Source organism: Xyrauchen texanus, chromosome 27, assembly GCF_025860055.1.
Source record: "Xyrauchen texanus isolate HMW12.3.18 chromosome 27, RBS_HiC_50CHRs, whole genome shotgun sequence".
Lineage (NCBI taxonomy): Eukaryota > Metazoa > Chordata > Actinopteri > Cypriniformes > Catostomidae > Xyrauchen > Xyrauchen texanus.
Window position 1 is genome coordinate 14,065,673 of NC_068302.1, and position 22,953 is coordinate 14,088,625.

Genomic DNA, 22,953 nt, shown 5'->3' on the forward strand with positions numbered 1-22,953 from the left:
CTTGTTCCTCAAGTCTTTGTTCCTCAGTCGACTTTTTCATCAGGGCAGGAAACACAATCTCCAGAAGAATATTTTTTTAAAAAAAATATTGTAAGAAGAGCATGTGTGTGTTATGTTTGGTGTTGTGACAGTAATCTCACCTTCAGGAATCATGTCCACACTGACCTCCAGCAGTCTCGTCACAGAAGACACAATGTCCTTGGCTGTCCTGATCCTCTGAAGTGGGTGGGAACTCAAGGTAAATACAGGAGGTTCCTCTGCTGCAGGTTCTAGGGTCACTGAGAAGAGCAGTTTCCTGAAGATCATAGTCTTCTACAGTGACCAGCTGTAGTGAATTCTGACCCAAAGAGGGTAAGATCAACCAAAAGTTTGTTTCACCCAAATATAATTCATAATTGAATTTTCCTAATGGATACTCATATCTACACTATAAAAAGTATTGTTAAATTTATGTTACAAAATTGCCATAGTTGGCAGAAATTCAGTGTAATAATGGCAATATTTCAGGCAGTCTGGAACAATTCATATCTTTCATTCATTATATTTTCATTCATATACCAACCATTTAGCTTAAAATGTACAGATAGCAACCTTAATTCAAACGGGCAGAATGCTGAAAGATCATATAAAGATCTTTATTCTTAATAAGATAAAGTGAATTAAACTTGGCTTCTCATTAACAATTTAGATAAGTTCACAGTGTTACACACTCATTGACAAAACACCATCAGTTTAACACACAACACGAAAAAAAATGCAAATATATAAACAAATGAAACATAAATAGTTAAGTAAATATAATATGATGTGTTACACAGGGACTTCCGAAGATCTTTTTTTATTGTTTTTCACCATAAATTAAAAGGTTACTCATATTTCCGATAAGGCCAAACAAAATTTTACTGTAAAAGTAGGTCATATGCAGTCTTACATAATATAACAGGCTATATATTTTCACAGTAATTTATATGCCAATTCAAACCTTTTTGCTTAAAAACAACATTGTATAGGCCTAGGCTAACATTAATACACAAGTAATATACACAATATAAAATTGCACACGTTATCCGTTTAAATCTCATATAGGCTATTTCTGTTAAAATGTTTTTTTTTTTTTTTTTTTACTGTGTGACTGTAAATTATGAATTGACATTTTATATGTTCACAGCGGGAGTAAACAGTAAACAAAAAGAGTGACACCTTCTCATATGGTCATTTACCTTGTTCAGTCCTGCTCTCTGTTGGTCTTTCTGCTTCACTGTCTCACCCGGTGCAGAACTGCTCTCTATGTGGCGATTTCTGCAGCTCTCCTCCACTTCCAGAAGCGCTTCAGCTTCTTTCACCCCTTCTGTCTGTCAGCAACAGCAGCGGGATTGTCGATGATGAAACTCCAACAACACCAAATCCCGAACCTTGCTCGTCGTCTTAAACTATGAAATAGCTGTCCCATGATAAACAAATAAACGCCAACTGCACCCTCAATGATCACGAGAGATTCACACAATTAACTCTCACCGAGCAATTCCAATTATTTATATTATGTCATAAACACAGATTTGTTTCCTTTAAGTTTCCCTTTAAAACTTTTTTATTTTGTTGAACTATGCCAAATATTTGTAAGTAATTTTTTTTAGTAGTACTTAAATATTTGTAAGTGATATTTGTGTGTGTGTGTGTGTGTGTGTGTGTGTGTGTGTGTGCGTGTGTGTGTGTGTGGGCAGGTTTGGATGGTTTACGAGGTTACAAACTGGTAATTACAGGGGTATTATGCTATAAATGTGATTTATTAGGACATTTCTAGTGTTCCCATAATTTAAATCGCTTAAATACTAGTCGAATTTAAAAATGCAGAAAGTTTTTTGTAAGGGTTAGGGTTAGGGGATAGAATCTATAGTTCATCAGATCAGAATGATAATAATTATGTCTGTGGAGAGTCCTCATAATAATAGCTGCACTAATAAATGTGTGTGCGTGTGTGTGTGTGTGTGTGTGTGTGTGTAGGTATGAGAGTTCTGACACGATATCAAGCGAAACCGTAGCCACGCCTCGCTGGTGAGGTCGTCCAATCAGCGCGGAGAACAATTGCCAAGTTGTTCCTGGAACGTCATCAGGAATCTGGTGACTGTAGGTTACGTGGAGTTAGTTAGCCAGCTAGCCCGACAAAAGCTGCACATACATATGTAACGGCGTCCTCAAGCATATTTCCGGGGAAACGTTTCTCGTAAGATTTTAATTAAATCCGTTAAAGGAGTTAATGGAGGTTTCAAGGTAGGTTATTGCATGTCTATTTTGTTAGTTTAGAAACGGAGATGCACAAAAGCTAACATTAGCACGGTGTGTTTACAGTTTGTGTCTAATTGTTCGGTACTGGACTTTTTATTGACATCTTTGGAGTAGATGTCGTCTTCCACTGTTATTACATTATAGATGATTCGTTTTGGCATCAAGCGTACATCTGATACCGGTTAGCCTATAACAATGTAGCATGTCAATCAATGTAAACATTGAGCCCATTTGGCAGTCCAGTGTATTCTTAACCATTAGATATACTTCCATAGTGACCCTCCATAAAAGGCAATGTGATGTTTGTTAAGCACTCTCTGTTGTCTTCGAGTTGGCATACTGTTTTCCAGTATTTCAGTGTATTTAAAGGTGTATCAGCTGTAAAATTAAATACATTTGCTTTGTGACAAATGTCACATTTTGAGTGAAGAAGTGTGAATTAGTGTGACCAAGTGAATTTGATCTTGCCAAGTCAATACTTATTACTGTTCTACTGGTCATTTATTATTGATATACTACCAAACAGCACAGCACTTTGGCAAAACTGTCACAGCTTACACAGAATCCTTGCTATTTAACATTGAATGTAAAGCTTTGGGTAAAGCAGTGGGTGTGGGAAAAGTTCGGAGAAGCCATGGAGAAGGACTTTCGGTCCGCACCAAAGTGCTTCTGGAAAACCGTCCGCCACCTTAGGAGGGGGAAACGGGGAACCATTCAAGCTGTATACAGCAAAGATGGGACGCTGTTGACCTCAACTGAGGAGGTTATTGGGCGGTGGAAGGAACACTTTGAAGAACTCCTAAATCCCAACACGCCCTCTATGGTAGAGGCAGAGCCGGAGGATGATGGGGGATCAGAATGCTGAAAGCTTTGGATGTGGAGGGGGTGTCATGGATGACACGCCTCTTCAACATTGCGTGGAAATCTGGGACAGTGCCTAAGGAGTGGCAGAACGGGGTGGTGGTTCCCCTCTTCAAAAAGGGGGATCAGAGAGTGTGTGCCAACTACAGGGGTATCACACTTCTCAGCCTCCCTGGTAAAGTTTACTCCAAGGTGCTGGAGAGGAGGGTTCGGCCGATTGTCGAACCTCGGATTGAAGAGGAACAATGCGGTTTTCGTCCTGGCCGTGGAGCGACGGACCAGATCTTTACTCTCGCAAGGATCCTGGAGGGGCCTGGGAGTATGCCCATCCGGTCTACATGTGTTTTGTGGATCTGGAGAAGGCGTATGACCGGGTCCCCGGGAGATACTGTGGGAGGTGCTGCGGGAGTACGGGGTGGGGGATCCCTTCTTAGGGCGATCCAATACCTGTACGTCCAAAGCGAGAGCTGTGTCCGGGTCCTCGGCACGAAGTCGAGTTCATTCCACGTGGGGTTGGTCTCCGCCAAGGCTGCGCTTTGTCACCAATCCTGTTTGTGATATTCATGGACAGGATATCGAGGCGTAGTCGGGGTGGGGAAGGTGTGCGGTTCGGTGGGCTGGGGATCTCATCGCTGCTTTTTGCAGATGATGTTGTCTTCATGTCATCATCGGTCCGTGACCTTCAGCTCTCACTGGATCGCTTGGCAGTCGAGTGTGAATCAGCTGGGATGAGGATTAGCACCTCTAAATCTGAGGCCATGGTTCTCAGCAGGAAACCGATGGAGTGCGTACTCCAGGTAGGGAATGAGGTTTTGCCCCAAGTGAAGGAGTTCAAGTACCTCGGGGTCTTGTTCACGAGTGAGGAGACAATGGAGCGGGAGGTTGGCCGGAGAATCGGGGCAGCGGGGGCGGTATTGCACTCGCTCTATCGCACCGTTGTCACGAAAAGAGAGCTGAGCCGAAAGGCAAAGCTCTCGATCTACCGGTCAATTTTTGTTCCTACCCTCACCTATGGTCATGAAGGTTGGGTCATGACCGAAAGAACTAGGTCCCGAGTACAAGCGGCCGAAATGGTCTTCCTCAGAAGGGTGGTGGGCTTCTCCCTTAGAGATAGGGTGAGGAGCTCAGTCATCCGTGAGGAGCTCGGAGTAGAGCCGCTGCTCCTTTGCGTTGAAAGGAGTCAGTTGAGGTGGTTTGGGCATCTGGTAAGGATGCCCCCTGGCCGCCTCCCTAGGGAGGTGTTTCAGGCACGTCCAGCTGGGAGGAGGCCTCGGGGAAGACCCAGGACTAGGTGGAGAGATTACATCTCCACACTGGCCTGGGAACGCCTCGGGGTCCCCCAGTCAGAGCTGGTTAATGTGGCTCGGGATAGGGAAGTTTGGGGCCCCCTGCTGGAGCAGCTGCCCCCGCGACCCGACTTCGGATAAGCGGTTGAAGATGGATGGATGGATGGATGTAAGGCTTTCCACCTTAGGAGTTCATCAGTGCTCCTGTCTCATTAGCGTTCTTTATTTCTAGAATTTTTTATTCACTTTATAACATTCTCTGTGTTTGCTTATTTGTTTGCACAATTGTCTAAATTGTCATTGTCTTGCCATCTGAGCCTCAGCTGAGGCATTTTAATGCTCAGTAAACAACTTGACCAAACTAATATTGTGATTGTCTTATCTTCTGCAGAGTTGAGGCAGCAGACTGTGGCACCAGAATGAGATCGTCCTATCCAGTGTACAAAGCAAGTTCGGCATTACGAGGACCCTAAAGCATCTCATGCTAGTGGAGACAATCAGTCAAATCGTCACGTTGTGTACTTTAAACACGCATACATACTCTAAACATTAGAGTGATGTTTGCGAAGTTGAAGAAGAAGCTTGCAGACGAGGGAGCCACTGCCCCCCGATCCGGTCGCATTCCCCGCTCCATGAGCAAAGAGTCCATCACTTCTGTTGGGGCAGATTCAGGGGATGACTTTGTAAGTAAATCTTTCTTTCTGTTTCTGTTTCTCTAGCTGCACCTCTTAGTCCTCAGCTTTTTGTAATCTTATATCTTCATGTGATCACAAATTAATTATATAAGTAAAGCTAATATGGCTATTGATCATCCATTTCAAAATCTGTAGCTGGATAAGTTTATGAAGATACAGCATTCATTATTCCTAACCAAACCACAAACATCCAAGTTTATGTTTTTAGGCATCAGTATAGTGCCATCTGACTTTCAAAGTATACATGAACTAATCCCAGTTTCACAAAGCAAAGTTCCACATTACCTACAGCCTTTTGCAGGATGACACTGTAAACATCAAGATGTTGCCTATGGCAAAAGCAGCATGGCCTAAATAAAAGTCATAAAAGAGTTACTCTAACCCAGGGTACCCGCGTGTCCTTAAAAAGTCTTAAATATCTTACATAAATGATAAGAAGTCTTAAGTTTCATTTGTGGGGGTCTTAACTTTTGGTGTGTGAATAGAGGAGACACTAAACAGAAACTCTCTCTCTCTCTCTCGTGCAGCCAGCATTTCATAGCTCACGCTTGAGTTTATTGTGAGCAGGGAAGCGCTATCAAGCATATTTGTACTGCTTGTGATTTTACAGATGTATGAAACTTCATAAATCTGTTAAAGAGCACCTATTATGGCTTTTCAAATATTACCTTTCATGTAGTTTTATATAGCTGTTTGTGAATGTAATAAATCTGTTAAAGAGCACCTATTATGGCTTTTCAAATATTACCTTTCATGTAGTTTTATATAGCTGTTTTTGAATGTAATAAATCTGCAAAAGCAGTTATTGAATCCCAAAATAAAGAACCGAATCTGAACACCTGAAACGAGTCGTTAGTAATTCCAGACTTACTTTCTGTACTTACCTATGTAATCTGGTAACAAAAAAACCCACCTCTGGTCTTCATTGGCTGCTTACAAACAGCTTTGACCCGCCCTCAAACACTACATTAAGCGGTAGACCAATCACAACAGACTGGGACATCTGGCCAATCAGAGCAGAGTAGGCATTCTGAAAGGAGGAATTTAGAATGAATGCTTTAGAATGGATTATTGAACAAGTCGTTGCTGCAATTTAAATTATGAGCAAAGTGTTTTTTGACCTATTGTATGAGACCTTTAAAACAAAATTAGGCAAGTTTAAAAACCATAATAGGTGCTCTATAATCGGAAATGTAAATGCCAGGTTTTTTTCATTGTGAAATTGGTCTTAGATCTTTCTTTTATTTGGCCTTAAGAAGTCTTACATTTCATTCCTACGAACCTACAGAAACCCTGTAATCAGAAGGTTATATTGGTGTGTGTGTGTGTAGGAGGTGTGTGTAGGTAAGTGTATTTGTACTGTGCTGCATCTGAGTACCCTGGTATTAAGAGTAGTTTTATTAATAGAGGGCAGTACCCTGCTGCTTATGAAACTTGTGGAGTATAAAGAAGTATTGATCTTCTGGTTGGAAAAACCAGTGTAACCTGAACCTTGAGCAATTTATGGTGCAAACATACAGTACACAGTCAAAGGGATACACACACAAACACACATTGGACTCTCCTTTGACAATTATTTTTACCCTGTACAAATGTACTATTCTATCCCCCAACCATAACCTTACCCCTAAACCTAAGCATCTCTGAAACCTTGCGGCATTTTTACATTAAAAAAACCAAATAAAAACAATGTTGTCTAATATGTTTTTTAAGCTATTTGAATTATGGGGACACTATGTATGTCCTTATAAACCACTTTTTTGCATAATACTCTCGTAATGACTAGTGTATAACCTAAAAAAATGTCCTCGTAAACCACCAAAACAACTCTCAAAAGGATAGGCTCATGTTGTTGTAAGCTTTAAATAATTAAAGCTGCAGACTTGGACGGCATGCAGGTGTATCAATAACGGGTCTAAATCAAAGCACTCTTTCCAAACAGGTTTTTTTATTATAAGATGGGTTCAGATATATCATATAAATTGATGAATTTTGTGTTGTAGCATTTTGAGATTTATGGTTTTGCAAGATGCAATGCAAGATTTTTTTCCATCTTCATTTTTGTAGCTAATGTTCTGCTTGGCTGATTTATAAATATAATATAATATAATTATAGTCATATAATGATGCTGATGATCGCGTCTGCATTTGTATCATTCACTTTTAGATGTCTGATGGCAGTAGCTCCAGAGATGATCTCTCGTCTCAAATTCAGCGCAGAAACGATCAGATACGAAAGCTGGAGGCTAAACTCTCAGGTATCACACGTACAAGACTGTAAAACTCATGTGAATACATTAGGAGAGAGTGAATGAGAGGCGAATGAGATACAACAGGCCAAAGTGAAGATTGGAAAAGAAGTTGAGACAATCAAATGACAATAAAATGTCTGAAGTGTTTAATCTTAAAATGGATGGACGACTGTAAGTAAGCCATTCATTGGTTGATTTGCCCAAAAATTGTGAAAAACTATTTATTCTGTGTAACTTTCAAAACAATGCTTGTTTGAGCATCCCTATGACCCCACGTAGCAAAATTGGCACAACCAATGGGATGAGTACTACCTGTTTTCTGACCAATGGAAGACAGGGAGTGTTTAAGGATCCTGTTTGAAAACAGACATTATATTTTCAGTTCTGTTAGTTGTGCAGAAATTACACACTGCAACCTATAAGCATCAATGGAAATCAGTCAGAAATTAGAGACAAACTAGTATGTGTATGTTCTCTCTTCTTTGTCATAAATACAGTACTGCTTTCAGTCTGTATTGTAACACCTCAATTTATACATTTTGCCACTGCAAAAATGTATAAAGCACATAACATTTGACAGATTTGCCACATTCGTGTATCACAGAGCAAGTTCGAAATTCATTCAAATGACTTTACTGTAACTGCCTTGAAAATCAACATAAATTATAGATATCTGGGCTCCACTATCAGCCTGCAGAGGTATGCAATTACATAGCCAGAACCCTAATTGAGCAGTTGTAGATAGATGATTGCATAACCAACCTGATTATGAGTAATGTATTAGATTAAAGGTCAAAGGTCAACAGTAAAATGTAGTTATCACTGTACAACCTCACAATCAGTCTGGTTTTCTCATCTCAGAAAATCATTCTGTTTTTCCACTTCATTTGTTTACCTTCTCAATCATGTTTATCCCTTTGTTTTCTCCCCCCTGTTTTTATCCCCTCTCCCACCCTACCCCACCTCATCCTCCTTTGCCTCCCTACCTCCATTCATGTGTGTCGGTGTCTCATTCCTCAACCCTAGACTACGCTGAGCAGCTTCGGCTAATGCAGAAGACCAAGGAGAAGCTTGAAATTGCATTAGAGAAGTATCAGGATTGTACGTACCGTTCTTTTCCTCCCATTTTCACCTCTTCCTTTTTCTTTAGCTTTCTCTCCTCTGCTCTTTTTCCCAATTGTTTGTCCGATCCTTTTACACAAACCTCATGCAACTAAAACATAGACACCTGTGATCTGGCTACTTAAGATCAACTCAAGCTTTCAAAGTTGATCCTTTATCAAAAAACAAATAATCAGGATTGTTCATTAACCTCTTGTTTAAGAGTTTTCCATGACTGGGAAATAATTGTGTTGTTGGGGCCATTGCTTCTGATTTTAAAGGTGCAAACCATGATTGTTTAGTTTACAATGCTAGTGACATGGCAAGAGAAAACTCTTAAAGGATTAGTTCAACCAAAAATGAAAATTCTCATCATTTACTCACCCTCATGCCATTCCAGATGTGTATGACTTTCTTTCTTCTGCTGAACACAAATCAAGATATCTCCACTCTGTAGGCCCATACAATGCAAAAGAATTAACTCAAAAAAACACAAAGGCAGTGTAAAAGTAATCCATATGACTCCAGTGGTTAAATCTATATCTTCAGAAGCAATATGATAGGTGCGGGTGAGGAACAGATCAAAGTCGTTTTTTTACTATACATTTTCCTCACTTCCCTGTTGGTGGGGATATGCACAATGAATGCGAATTGCCAAAATCAAAAGAATAAAAAAGTTGAAGTGAAAGTTTCGATATATAGTTAAAAATAACTAAAAATAAATATTTTTATCACCCACATCTATCATATCACTTCTGAAAACATGGATTAAATCACTGGAGTCTTATGGATTACTTTTATGCTTCCTTTGTGTGCTTTTGGAGCTTCAAAGTTCAGGTCACCATTCATTTGCATTATATGGACCTACAGAGCTGAAATATTCTTCTAAAAATCTTTGTTTGTGTTCTGCAGAAGAAAGAGTTAGCAAAAACTCCCTATGTGCTGTGGGACTCAAAAGGTACCATCATGCTCTGAATGTACTGCCACGGTTTCAATTTATAGGCACCCCCAACCTAAGAAAAAAAAAAACAGATTATAAGATTTATTATAGGTGCATGTATTAACAATCTTTCTAACTAGCTTACTACCATGGACACCTGAAAATGAAGTAAAGTTCTTTTAGGATTTTCTTTCATGACAGTTGTTTGCTGGGCTATGTTGACATTTTTTCCATATAAAGGTTTAAGTAAATAACAATTTGTGATTAAAAATAGTACATTTATATTTAAAATGCAGCGCACTGTTGTAAGTCAACAGGGTCCAGAACTTTGCAGCTAAAAAAAAAGCACATAAAGGTAGCTTAAAAGTAATCAATAAGACTTCAGTGGTTAAAATGATGTCTTCATAAGAGATATGATAGGTGTGGGTGAGAAACATATGAATATGTAAGTTTTTATTTTGAAGAAAATTGCAAATTGCCAAAAATAAAATAAGTAACTGTAAGATGGTCGCAGACCAGACAAGAAGGATCCAACACCGGGCACGTTGATGCAGTTCAGGTTGCAGACAGTACACACAAACGTTACCAAGATTTTTTTCTTTTTAAAGAATGAACAAGTCTAGAGTAAATAATAAATGTCCATTGATAATGATTTGGGTCAAATGTAATGGAAAATATTCGAGTTGTGCTCCATGGCGTGGCAGAAATTTTAGTAGCCTCTGGAGTTGTAGGTGTGCATACGTTCATAGAAAACAATTGTTTCAATTTTTTAATGCGTCATGTCATCTGCCAGATGCGTCCGGTGTGCGACCCCCCCTTTAGGAGAGAAGAGTGCTTAGCAGGGTTGTTTGAAAGTGGAGATTTATTGTAAAAAAAACAAAACAAAAGTATTGACATAAAAATTTGTCTTTTACACACCCACACCTATTATATTGCTTCTGAAGACATATATTTAATCACTGGAGTTTATGGATTACTTTTATGCTGCCTTATGTGCTTTTTTGAGTTTCAAAGTTCTGGCCACCATTCACTTGCATTGTATGAACCTACAGATCTGAAATATTTAAAAAATCTTTGTTTGTGTTCAGCAGAAGAAAGAATGTCATACACATCTGGGATGGCATGAGCGTGAGTAAAAGATGAGAGAATTTTCATTTTGGGTGAACAATCCCTTTAAGTACCGTCTATGATAACAACTAACCAATTAGTTATAATGTTCTGTCTGGATGATTTAGGTTTAACAGGAATATTCTGGGTTATTTTCAAAGTTTTTGAGTAAGGAATTCAAGTGCTTTAGCAAAAATACGAGCTTCACATTTCTGTTTTTAAAAACCCATGTTCACTTACCTGTTAAGCTTGAAAATAACCATGACTTTTCCTTTAAGTGGCATATCAGTCTGACAGTCATTTAAACTGTTAAGTTTCTGTCTTCGGTCAGCATCCATGCGGAAACTTCAGGACCAGAATGAAGTCTTCCAGGCTAACAGAGCCAAGATGGCAGATGGCATGGCCTTAGCATTAGAAAAGAAGGACCAGGAATGGATGGACAAGCTTGCATTGCTAGAGCAGGTAAAGGTGTTTTGAGGCATTGTTGTCTGAGCTTTTAACTGGAATGTTGTTGGATCGAGGCCCACAAGGGACAATCCATGAGTCATCAACACCTTCAGATTCCTTCAGGGGCAACTGCTTTTGGATAAAAACATCTGTTAAATGACTACTTCCTGTTTTTAAAACAACATTTATTAATAACCTCTGCCTGCATTTTTGAAATCTAGAACTGAGAGTTTTGTTCTCTTTCTCTCAAACAGGAGAAGGCGTCACTGGCTGCTCAGCTTGAAGAGATGACAGAGCAGAGTTTAAGCCTTTTCCAGAAGAGAGATGACCTGGATGAACTGGAAGGTTTTCAGCAGCAGGAACTGGCCAAAGTCAAACACATGGTCAGCACAGTAAATGTGTTCTTTTATTATTCTGGCAAGTTATATATTGCTAGAATAGCATTAATACCCTCTTTAACATTCCAGAATTACAAACCCAGTACTGATATACACTTTCAGTCAAAAAATCTTATTCTTTATTATTTCTATTTTCCACAAGTATGATGATTATGGTAAACCATAAAAAATTAAACCAAAACTCTCTTGTAATTAAGTTTCTTCAAAATAGCCTAAATTTACTTTAATAACCGCTCTAATCAATCTGGACAATGTCTCAATCAACTTCATTAGGATTCCACCTGGGATGCTTGGTAAAAAGACTTGGAGTTCCCGTTCACGTTGGGCAATTACTTGCTGCTTCTTCACTATTGTGTCATCATCCATTAAAAACATTTTTTTATATAAAAATGAATAGTTGTATACAAAACTAATTTCAATCATTTAAGTGTAAACATTGAGATAAAAAGATCTGAGATCAGAAACATGTATTAATATAGGTGTGTCCAAACGTTTGATTGGTAGTGCAAAAAAATAAATAAAGCAAACATCTGGGTTACAGTAAGGACTTACAATGGAAGTGAATGGGGTCAATGTTTGGAGGGTTAAAAGGCAGAAATCTGAAGCTTGTAAATTCATAAAGGCACAAATTAATTCTTATGTTAAAACGTGTGTATTATATGAGCTGTAAAGTTGTTTAAATCGTCACTTTAGTGTTTACGTTGTCATTTATCGTGATGACAATAAAGTTGTAAAATTGGCTATAACTTTACACAGAAAAGGTTAGAAAGTGATTTTATCGCTTTAAAATCATGTTATCATGCATTTTGTTTTGTGAATATATTTCTGAAAGAGTGAGCATTTTAATGTTTACAGATTTGCCCCATTCACATCCATTGTAAGTGCCTCACTGTAACTCAGATTTTTGCTTTTTCTTTTTAAAGGAGGGACATGTCAAAATTATTGTTTTTGGTTATCAATAATATGACACAAATGCTGTCGATTGTGCTTGACTTGTATTGAACCCAGAATATTATTTTAAAAGAGTATTTTATCTCACACTAAGCATCGCAAAACAGACTAGTCTGTCACTTCCTCCCAGAACACGTAAGAACTCTGATCATAAGTAGGAATTTCTCCTGCAGTTGTTGAGACGAGAAGAGCAACTGAGTCAGCGGGAGAAAGAACTCAAACTGAGAGGAGATGAGCTGAACACAGCGAGACTGACCCTGAGCCAGACCCAAGATAAGCTGTATGAGCTGGGAGAAGAACTTGAGGAGACGTGGCGGCTCAATTCACAGATGCAGGCCCAGAGGTGTGTAAAGAATTGCAGAAGAACTTGTCTTTATTTCCACAAATGTTTGAAAGATGTGAGAATGTGAAAGGACATTTTTAAGAGTAAGAGGATCCTGTGATCAAAGTATTTAGTAAAACTGTAAAATATGTGAAATAGACTGTTAAAATATTAATCAAGTTAACAAGGCTTGGAAGTTCACTAAAAATCATTTAAGATTAGTTTTCAGAATGAAAGTTTGTTTACTTACTGTTTTTTAGAAAATGCAGCCATGTCTTCTAAATGAAAAATCGATTCGACCCTGTCTCTTATTCTCTCTCTGTGTCTATGTCTCAGGGATGAGCTGATGAGTGAGAGAGCGGAGGCACAGAGGAGAGTTGTGAGTCTAGAGAGGAGCGAGCAGGAATTACAGCATTTGATGCAGCTGTTGTCAGATGATTTCCAAAAGGTGAGAGATCTTATACTCCATCAAGAGGTTGACTTATGGGAGAGTATTCATTCCCACTTTGAACTTTATATATTATGCGTTTCATTGTGTAATAGATTGATGCATGGTCCATGATGTATTGAAGGGAAATGTTTGCCAAGTACTCTATAATATCAAAGAGAAAAAAAATAAACTACAATAATCCTTTGTATAAATATTTATGCCCTTGCACACACACACAAACACACACAATTTACCCCTGAAGTAGCCAGCATTTTTTGTAGGCACTGTAAGTATTGACCTGCAAAACATACATGTGTTACAGACAATATGTTGCACTTCTGATAATGACATTGACTCTCCAATAAAGTTTTGAATGGTATTATTAAAATCAGCTTGACATATATTGTGTGTGTTCCAGGCACAAAGCAATGCAAAAGCACTAGAGAAATCAATGGAGCATCTCCAGTCTGAACACAAAACACTGAAACTACAGTATGAGCAGCACAAGAACAAGGTTCTTGCTCATTCTCTGTTTTGGATGCTGTGAAAAATTTACATTATTCATTTATGATATGGGATAACTCCTCATGCCATACTGTGATACTGTCAGACTGCAGCGACAGAGGAGGAGCGAGAGTGTCTATTGGCTGATCTGCAAGAGAAAGCTGCCTCATTAGAGAGGAGACTAGAGGCAGACCTCTCTCAAGATGAACATCTGCATGAACTGCTGAAGGAGGTCAGAGGACACACACACACACACATATACGTGCATATCATCTTGCTGCTGTTTCAGTCATCTTGTATTCACATGTGTTGTGTTTGTGTGAGTTTAGAAGTCTTCATTAGAGCAGAGGTTAGAGGAGGCCAGAGGAGAGCTGCGGGAGGAGAGAACCAATCACACCACAGCAGTCAGCTCACTAGAGGCCCAGGTAAATGGCCAACATCTATGCTATATATTCTACACTTCGATTTACTAATATTTATCTATAGCACACAGTGCTGTACAAATGTTGTATTGGACTACACTGTGCTGTACTATATTGTACTGTACAAGGCATCACTGACCTGTAATATACGGCATTATACTATTCTGTTCTGTACTGTATACTGACCTAATATACACATCTGTACTATTCTATATACTGCACTATACAGTGCTATACTGAGCTCTACTTGGGGCTAGGCAATATGCAAGAAATATGTTTGTTTCCTGTTATGTGTAAGCATAATATATCCCCTTGTTTTTCCCAATTATTGCTTATAATTTCCACTGTATTATTATCAAATTTGTGTTTGTGTTGTGTTTCGTTAATGCAGTTAATGATGCCTAAAGATAATGAAATGGAACTCAATTTTAGGTTTGAGGTGAAACCTTACGTTTTTAAACTGCACTTTCCTGAATCAAATCATAAGATTGATGCATGCCATAATTTTATTTCAAAAGTAAACTTTAGTTTAATTTCATGGCCTGCACATAATAACATTTTCTTTATGGAGCGGATGATAAATAGATGTTGATGTCACAAAGTAATGTTTTGAATAACATGAATACAAGTTTTTCATAATGGCATTTGTTTCATCTCTCATTCATTTCACCTAAATTACATTTCATAATAATGTTTTTCTTGATCTTGAAATTTCCAGTATACTGTATGTGCAGTGAAAATGGACACATCCGGCCTCTTTAATCCGTAACGATTTTAACGTTTTAACGTTTTGATAAGTATCTAAATACGTAAGTGCTAGAAGAACTATTGGGCTACTATTTAAAATTTGGTGACATCCAAGCTTCATGGTTTTTTAATTTCGCAATATTGTCATTCATCGTCTGTCAATGACTCTCGCAATTTGTCAGATATTTTTTTTCAATATAAAAAATATATTGAAGACGGTATATCGTCTTCTATCGTCTATCACCTAGCCTTTAGCTGTACTCTACTGCACTGTACTGTACAATTTTGTACTCTGTACTATTCTAAACTACACTACACTGTACTCTGCACTATGCTTTCCTGTACTGTACTGTACCACACTGCACTGAACTGTACAATGCTATTCTCTCTGACCTTTACTATACTGTATAGTGCTATACTATGCTATACTTAACTGTTTTTGTACTGTAATAAAATAATTCCTGTTTCCCTCTGTTTCCAGATCTCTCGGTTGAACACTAACATCACAGATTTCCAGACTCTGTTGAAGCACAAAGACAACTCATCCAAGGCTTACAGAGAGAGGACAGATGCACAGGTGAGAGTAGTAGGATTCTCCAATTAACTCACACATAACACGAGTGTGCTTCATAGACCTGAATGATGTGTGCGTTTTCTCAGATATCCGATCTGGAGAAGAGGCTGACTGACAGCTTTGAGAATATGAAGAGTTTGGAACAGCAGCTTGCAGACAGTGAAACACATACAGTACAAATGGTAGGTGGTGATGTCAATTAAAGTCTAATCAAGCTCTTTAAAGATTGTTCCTTGGACAAAGCTGTAGTCTGATCTTGGATTAAATGATACACTTGAAAGTAGCCTCAATGATTTGTTTGTTAGACAAGGAACCGATTGGGTTTATTAGCAAAAAATGGCTTGTAAGGCAATTTGGTGACTGGCCTTCAAATCAGCTTTATTGTTAATCCTTAAAATCCATAACCTTTTCTTCTAGAGTGTTGACCTTTTGACCTTTGGTCCCTCAGCAGGCGGAGTGGGCAGTGGAGAGAGAGAGGCTACAACAACAGGTCTCGACACAGAGACAGAGAGGCCTGGAGAAAACAGCCAAACTAGAGGAAGAACTACTTCTACTACAGAGGGAGAAAGAAACAGAGGTCAACCAACATCAGGACATTGTGGTGTGTGAAATGTCAATAGCATGACTTTCTTTGATCATTAAAAAACCTGCCAAGGTTATTAAATATCCAATGTTTACCTCTCTTTTAATGTCTCCTTTATTTCTTTCTTTCTTTCTCTCTCTCTCTCTCTCTCTCTCTCAAGCGTTTACTAGAAGAAGAAAGGGCCTTGCTGTTGAAGAGCAAAGCTGAAGTTGAGAGCTCTATAGAAAGACTAACTGTGGAACTGGAGCAGTCCAGAGTAAGAATAAAGAGAATAATCTACTTCATTTATTATGGTGCATATTTAACATTTTAATATGATTGAAGCAGAAGTTGTGCACATTTCGAGAAGTATTTTATGAGTAATGAAGATCTTATTTACAGCAGAGCCATCTTTGATTTTTGATGGGAATGAGAACAAGGCTGTGAGGGATGTACATGCAGTCTCTTGAATGGGTTGTACTGCTGACGAAACATTGAAAAAATATCTCTTCTAGAAACTTCAGTTGAAAAAAGAAAAAATTCCAGACAACATGAGCTGTTGAAAATTAGATGTGATCTAGGAGCTTTTTGATCGCTTTATACAGTGCATGTCATTGAAGAGACTGTACAAAAATCAAAGATGTACTGCTGTGAATATGGTAAATGGTCTGCACTTATATAGCGACTTTTTTAACCTTAGATGTTACCAAAGCGCTTTACAATTTGTCCCATTCACCCTTTCACACTCATACACCAGTGGTGACAGAGCTGCCATGCAAGGCGCTAGCCTGCTATTAGGAGCAACTTGGGGTTCAGCGTCTTGCCCAAGGACATTTCAGCATGTGGAGTCGTGTGGGCCAGGAATCGAACCGCCAACCCTGTGATTAGCGGCCGCCCCACTCTACCACCTGAGCCACAGCCGCCCCGAATAAGGTCTATTGCCAACAAGAGTGTATTTATGTGCATTACAGGTGGAGTTGAACAGCAGACAAACTGTGAGTGTTGAAATTGCCAAAGCTCTGGAGGAAACACGAAAACAAAGGGAGGAGCTTCAACAACAGGTTAATCCACCAACCTATTCAAATACAGATCTGTTTATTAATTTATTAATTAATTGTGTTTTTGAACTTATTATTTTGTATATCATAGCCAGTCAATTGTCATTTGGAGAGTATGGAAAAATAAATAGTTGCATGTTTTCAACTTTGTGTATTGCTCGTCTCTGGTAGGTCAGCAAAATGACAGAGTCTCTTGAGAGGGCGGAACAAGAAGTGAATCGACTCTCTGAAGCGTTAGGGATGAAGGAGGAGGAGCTAAAGAGTCTGAAAGAGGGTAAAAAACTAAAAAAACCACTATGGACTCTTAATGATTTTCATGAAAAAGCTGCTGGTTCTTATTGTGTGTGTGTTTGTGTGTGTCAGATCTGCAAGTGGCCCGTAGCAGTCTGTCCTCTCTGCAGGCTGAGTGTGAGTCTCGTCATTTGGAAGCAGAGGAGAGAGAGCGAGAACACAACTCTCAGCTGATGTCACTTCAGCAGGAAGTCCTCACTAAAACACAACAACTTACCTCTTACCAATCACGGGTTAGTTTGTGTTTGAGTCTTTTTATGTACATACCAATGAACATCTGAACTGCCTGTACTTGCTGTATTATGTGCACTTAAGTGTTTCTGTTTGTCACTGTGTGTGTGTTTAGGTGTGTGATCTTGAGGGTGAGCTGTTGAGTTTAGAGGCGCAGTCGCATGCAGACAAGTGTGAGAGTGAACAGAATGGGACGGTTGCAGTAAGTGATCTGGACCAGCTGCAGAAAGTCAACAAAGATCTGGAGCAACAAATGGCTGAAAAGAACAAGGTAAGGGCAAATAAGCTTGAGAAACTGAAGACAAGCAGAGCTTTCAAGATTCCTGGTTATTTTTGGGAAGTTGAAATATACTTTTGGCAAGTCCTATTCTATTCTCCTTTTTAAAATTATTTTCAGCATCATTATTTAACAACTTTCTTTTATAATCATTTTGCATTTTGCCCTAATGAGCTCATATTAATTGAGAGACTACATGGAATAAATTAACTTTTAGAGATCTGATGCTTTTTTCACACTGCAGAACTAGTGAAGGCAAAACGTTATTGCAGCCAGACGTGATCTTATATTTACACTTCGACTTGTACATTCATATAAATTGTAACATCAAATCAAAATCATTGTGTGGAAAATATGCAATTACTTATCCTCTGAAAGTATTTTCAACTGATATTTTTATAAGATCATGTGGGAGGGAAAAATATTTACCAATTACTTGTGGCAGACAAGCCTCTCGTTCATCAGGAAATGAGGAAGCAGGAACCGGATTAACAATCAAAAAGCCTTTAATTCAACATAAAACACTGAACTGAGACAAACGCGCACACATAAAATGCTGCTGAGTGTCTCTCTCTCTCTCTCTCTCTCTCTCTCTCTGTCATCACCGGCTCCTCCTTTAATCTTGTTCCCGCTGATTGGGCAATTCAGCGCCAGGCATGAATCCTCTCGGCCCGGCCACGCACTCCTCCTCGTCACATACCCCCACTGCCCGATTCAGGCTGGGGAAATCTCCGGTCTGACATATTGTTATTGCAAAATAAACCCCTTCATGGTGATGCAAGACCACACCGTTTCACATCAGGATTCTGATCACCCTGTCAGAGTTTATTTTGCGATATCATCCAGCTGACTGTACATTACCGCTTACTTATGGAAGTTTCGTGCATTGAAAATGCTGTTTGATGGTTTTTTTACCAGATAAATTTGTATTGGTATACACTGATTTGAATATTCACATGCAAACACATGAATGCTAATAGATTAGACTAAAGATTTGTGTATTTGTCTATTTTCTTTTCAGACAATAAAACAGCTACAGCAGAGGCTTGCAGAACTGAAGAGGACATTACAGAAAGAGCTGGTGTGTGCCTTTTAAATGCATGTATTTTTCACACTTCCACAGAAGTCTACAGAATCCATATTGGTAACCATTCTTTTGTGTTTATGAAACAGAAGCTGAAACCAGATCCTGACTCTGAGAAGGAGAGATTTCAGGCTGGGAGGCAGGAGAGATCAGTCTCAGAGACACCCAACACAGCCACAACTCCAGCACCAGGACATTCTCAAATCCAAGGCCTGCCTCCCATTACATCCAACACCATCGTCACCAATAGTTCAGACCTCACAGACACACGAGAGATCAACTTTGAGTACCTCAAACATGTGGTGCTAAAATTCATGTCATCCCGAGAGGCAGAGGTGAGGGCTTGTGCTGTACCTCTGTGTTGTGATGTACAGTGTTCTCACATGGTATTTGGACACTTTAAGCCACACTTTAAAATGTATGAATTTTATTGCATTAACAGAATTTCAATGCAAATGATGCTAAAAGTTTTCTCAGAACTAACATAGTTTTTGTGTGCTTGTGCTGTCTTTAAAATAAATGTCATTTGTTTTGATATTTTGTTATCTAATGCAATGACATCCATGGATTTTAAGTGTGGCTTAAATGTAAAAACATATAATAATATAAAAAATATGCAATTTGTAATCTTTTTTTGCCTTTGCGTTTAACTTTATAGTGCTGTTTGTGAAGCAATAGAAGGTTTTCTCTTGAATGTTTTACTCTAATTTTTTGTTTTTTTAATTCAATCAGATTAATACTGGCATTACTCATTTCCAAACACCTTTTTTAAAATCTCTCTCTCTCTCTCTCTCTCTCTCTCTCTCTCTATCTCTATCCCTCTCCATCTCTCCCTCCAGGCCTACCAGCTCATCAGAGCTGTTTCTGTTCTTTTGCATTTCACACATGAGGAAGAGGACATGCTCAAACAGACACTGGAGTACAAGGTGTGTATATATGCATATATCTGTAAGTGTGATTGTGGACTACATGTAAAAAAGGTCAGCCTATGTTCTTCTTTAACCTCACCACACTAAGCAGAGTTCTCCTCTGCACCCGTGGGCTAACTAGGCCACTCTACTGAAGCAGCGAACAATGTGGGTCAGGAAATCTGGCTCAGCACTCTGAATCAAACCATTAGCACTCAGTGAGACGGTCAGGAATAACAGCTGGCTGGTATTTATAACTCATGCCAGCAGCAGTACATGAGAGCAGGGGAAATCACTGCACTTCTCTGTGCTACATTCCACTCATGGCTTCAAATCATGCTTTCCCTTTTCAAAGGCATACTATATGAAACAAGGGATGCATGCTATATTGGTAACAATATCATTATAAGCCAATGATAGTGTTTTTTATAAAAAAAAAATATTTCAGCATCAAAAGCATGATGTCAGGGCCTTTTTTCCAATTTAAACATACTATATTTCTATATGAGGTTTTAAAAGCCAGCAGTTATCCATCTTTTCTACTGTATGCTTTGATGCCTGATTTTAATTGAACCCTCTAAAATTCTAGACTGGAGCAAATGCATGTTGCTTTAGTGCTGTGAAAAAGAAACAGGCAGAACAGTATAGATGTGTAACCGTGGCCATCATATCAGTTATTAGCCATTTTAAAAAAATTGGCTAAGTTTCTCCATTTCAGCCTATTAAAGGTATCATTCACCCAAAAAATTTAATTCTCATAATTTACTCATCCTCATGCTATCTCAGATGTGGATCTTTCTTCAGCTAAACACAAACAAAGAGTTTTAGAAGAATATTTCAGCTCTGTAGATCCATACAATGCAAGTGAATGGAGATCAGATCTTTGAAGCTCCAAAAGCACACAAAGGCAGCATAAAAGTTATCTATAATCAATTATACTCCAGGGGTTAAATCTACTCATTCGGAAGCGATATAATGGGTGTGGGTGAGAAACCGATCAACATTAAGGTATTTTTTACTATAAATCTCCACCTTCACTTTCACATTCTTCTTCTTTTGTATTTGGCTATTTGCATTCTTAGTGCATATTGCCACCTACTGGGCAGGGAGAAGAATTTATTGTAAAAAAAAAAAAAGAACTTTGATATTGATCTGTTTCTCTCCCACACCTATTATATCACTTCTGAAGACATTAATTTAACCACTGGAGTAATATGGAGTACTTTTTTACTGCCTTTATGTTCTTTTTGGAACTTCAAAATGTTGGTACCCATTCACTTGCATTGTATGGAAAAACAGGGCTGAAATATTCTTCTAAAAATCTTTATTTGTGTTCAGAATGGCATGTAAATGATCATATCATTTTCATTTTTGGGTGAACTATTCCTTTAAGTGGGAAAATGATGTGGCCACCTTATGTTTGAACACTGAAAGCGCTATTTGAGTCTATTTTGTATTTGATTTTTTTTCTGAGTTACAGATGTCATGGTTTGGTTCCAAGCCCACACCCAAAGGTATCATACGACCTTTCATCTCAGGAACCTCAACAAGTTGGAGCTGAGACACAGAAATGGGAAGAGAAAGAGGGAAAAGTGTAAAGACATCAACTGATGTCTAAAGGGAACAACTAAAGACTCAGCAGTTTCAGTCTCTGCCTCAACGGTTCCTCATCGTGCCCTTGAAAGAATGGGAGACTAAAAGAAACTGCTCAACTGTCCAGTTTTCGCCTACAAACATAATAATTTATGGACCTTTTCTTTTTGAATGGGGAGTTGAATCCTTATAAGTAATGGTTAAAAGATGTTTATCTTCATCTATGTAGCAGCTGCTCTGACAACCAGCATCAGACATGAAACATCTTTGTCCAGCTGGTTGAATCTGCTTTCAGAATCTGCCACAGCTATTTCCAGCATCCTTAATCTGGAGAACGTCTTGCAACACAAAAGATTGATTGTTCTTCTTTCACTTTTTTGTAATGCATAACAAAAAAATGGACTGTGTGAAGTCTTAGTTGGATGAATTACATACACCGCTCCATTCCAGCGGTACACAATGATAATTTTGCCCTGTGCTTGACAGCAGTTATGAGTGGGATAAAATGACCTATACTGTCATGATTTTGAATATGTGGAAATATCTTATTTTAATCTGCCTTGTGTATGTGTAATTTATAATTGCATACATTCCATACAAGTATTTATATATAAATACCTGTATATAATTAATGAAAAGGTTTTTAAATCAGTGGATATGTAAGTTATTGTATTATCATTTTTTCTGTTCATCAGATACATGCATTCACCTTCAACACTGTTTGCGAATGTGTGTATGAAAGAGATTCTTCACTGTGGGCTTGAAACTGTAATATAAAGGCATTTCTGCACAGAATGAGGAAACATGCATGCATGCCTTCATGCTTTGATTGTACTTTGGATTTGAGTGTATACTTAAGAATTTGAGTACACTTGTAGCCTTAACATTCAAGACTAAAATACTATCAACTGCACTTATATTTCCCTGAGAAACATTTCTTTAGAAATACCTTTCCTTTTTTACCTGTGAAGACTGAATTTAGTTTTCAGTCAAAGCCAGTGTTTTGCTGACAGAACAGTCTAATTTTGTGTGTTTTAACACTTTTCAGACCACATAAGCATTAAGATTAAACACTTTGAATGACAGAACACAGCATATAATGGTTAAAACAGCTCAATACAGCCTTGAATATCTCTGCAAATGTTGGAAATTTAGTCTTTGGGTTTGTTAAGACAGAACCCAAAGAATGTATCCTTCATATTGTTGTATGCAACAAGTCCTTACTCTTGAAGCTTGAATCATTTGCAAACCCCAGCTTATCATTGGGCTTATTGTAAAATAACAAAGTTTGTTTTGTTTCTGGTAATTTGTACACCCTGTAATTCTGCAGATAAAGATTTTCAAATGACCCTTCTAAAACTCAGATAAATGAATGCCCTGCGTAATAACAGTCTGGAAGTGAATTTTCTTTTAAAAGATACATTTTGCCAAATCAGAGGACTGCACATTTGTACAACTGTTTGATGGTACTGTAGCCATCATAGCAGAATCTATTTTATGTCAAGAACAGCAAGACTTATTTATGGTAACGTAGTAATGGTAAAATATGTTCAGTGAATTTGTTTGAACACATATGCTTATATCTTGATGTGTGTGCTGACTACACTGTTCTTTTGTTGTAAAAGTGGA

At 38.4% G+C, this 22,953-nt stretch overlaps 1 protein-coding gene across 2 annotated transcripts; it reads left to right on the forward strand.

The window, feature by feature from the left end:
• The first annotated feature begins 2,123 nt into the window (after positions 1–2,123).
• On the forward strand, positions 2,124–22,703 carry LOC127621040 (golgin subfamily A member 1-like). 2 transcript variants are annotated; one of them, XM_052094464.1, is made up of 23 exons: positions 2,124–2,268; positions 4,822–5,113; positions 7,293–7,383; positions 8,404–8,478; positions 10,857–10,987; positions 11,227–11,355; positions 12,480–12,664; positions 12,980–13,091; positions 13,492–13,587; positions 13,684–13,809; positions 13,907–14,002; positions 15,228–15,323; positions 15,407–15,502; positions 15,769–15,921; positions 16,064–16,159; positions 16,854–16,943; positions 17,112–17,214; positions 17,304–17,464; positions 17,578–17,733; positions 18,761–18,820; positions 18,913–19,158; positions 19,663–19,749; positions 21,212–22,703. In XM_052094464.1, the coding sequence occupies exons 2-23, from the start codon at positions 4,988–4,990 to the stop codon at positions 21,290–21,292; spliced, it is 2,592 nt and encodes an 863-aa protein (XP_051950424.1). In that variant the 5' UTR covers positions 2,124–2,268; positions 4,822–4,987; the 3' UTR covers positions 21,293–22,703. The 2 variants fall into 2 exon arrangements, with proteins under 2 accessions (XP_051950424.1, XP_051950425.1); XM_052094465.1 differs by having other exon boundaries at positions 12,495–12,664.
• Positions 22,704–22,953: the final 250 nt, after the last annotated feature.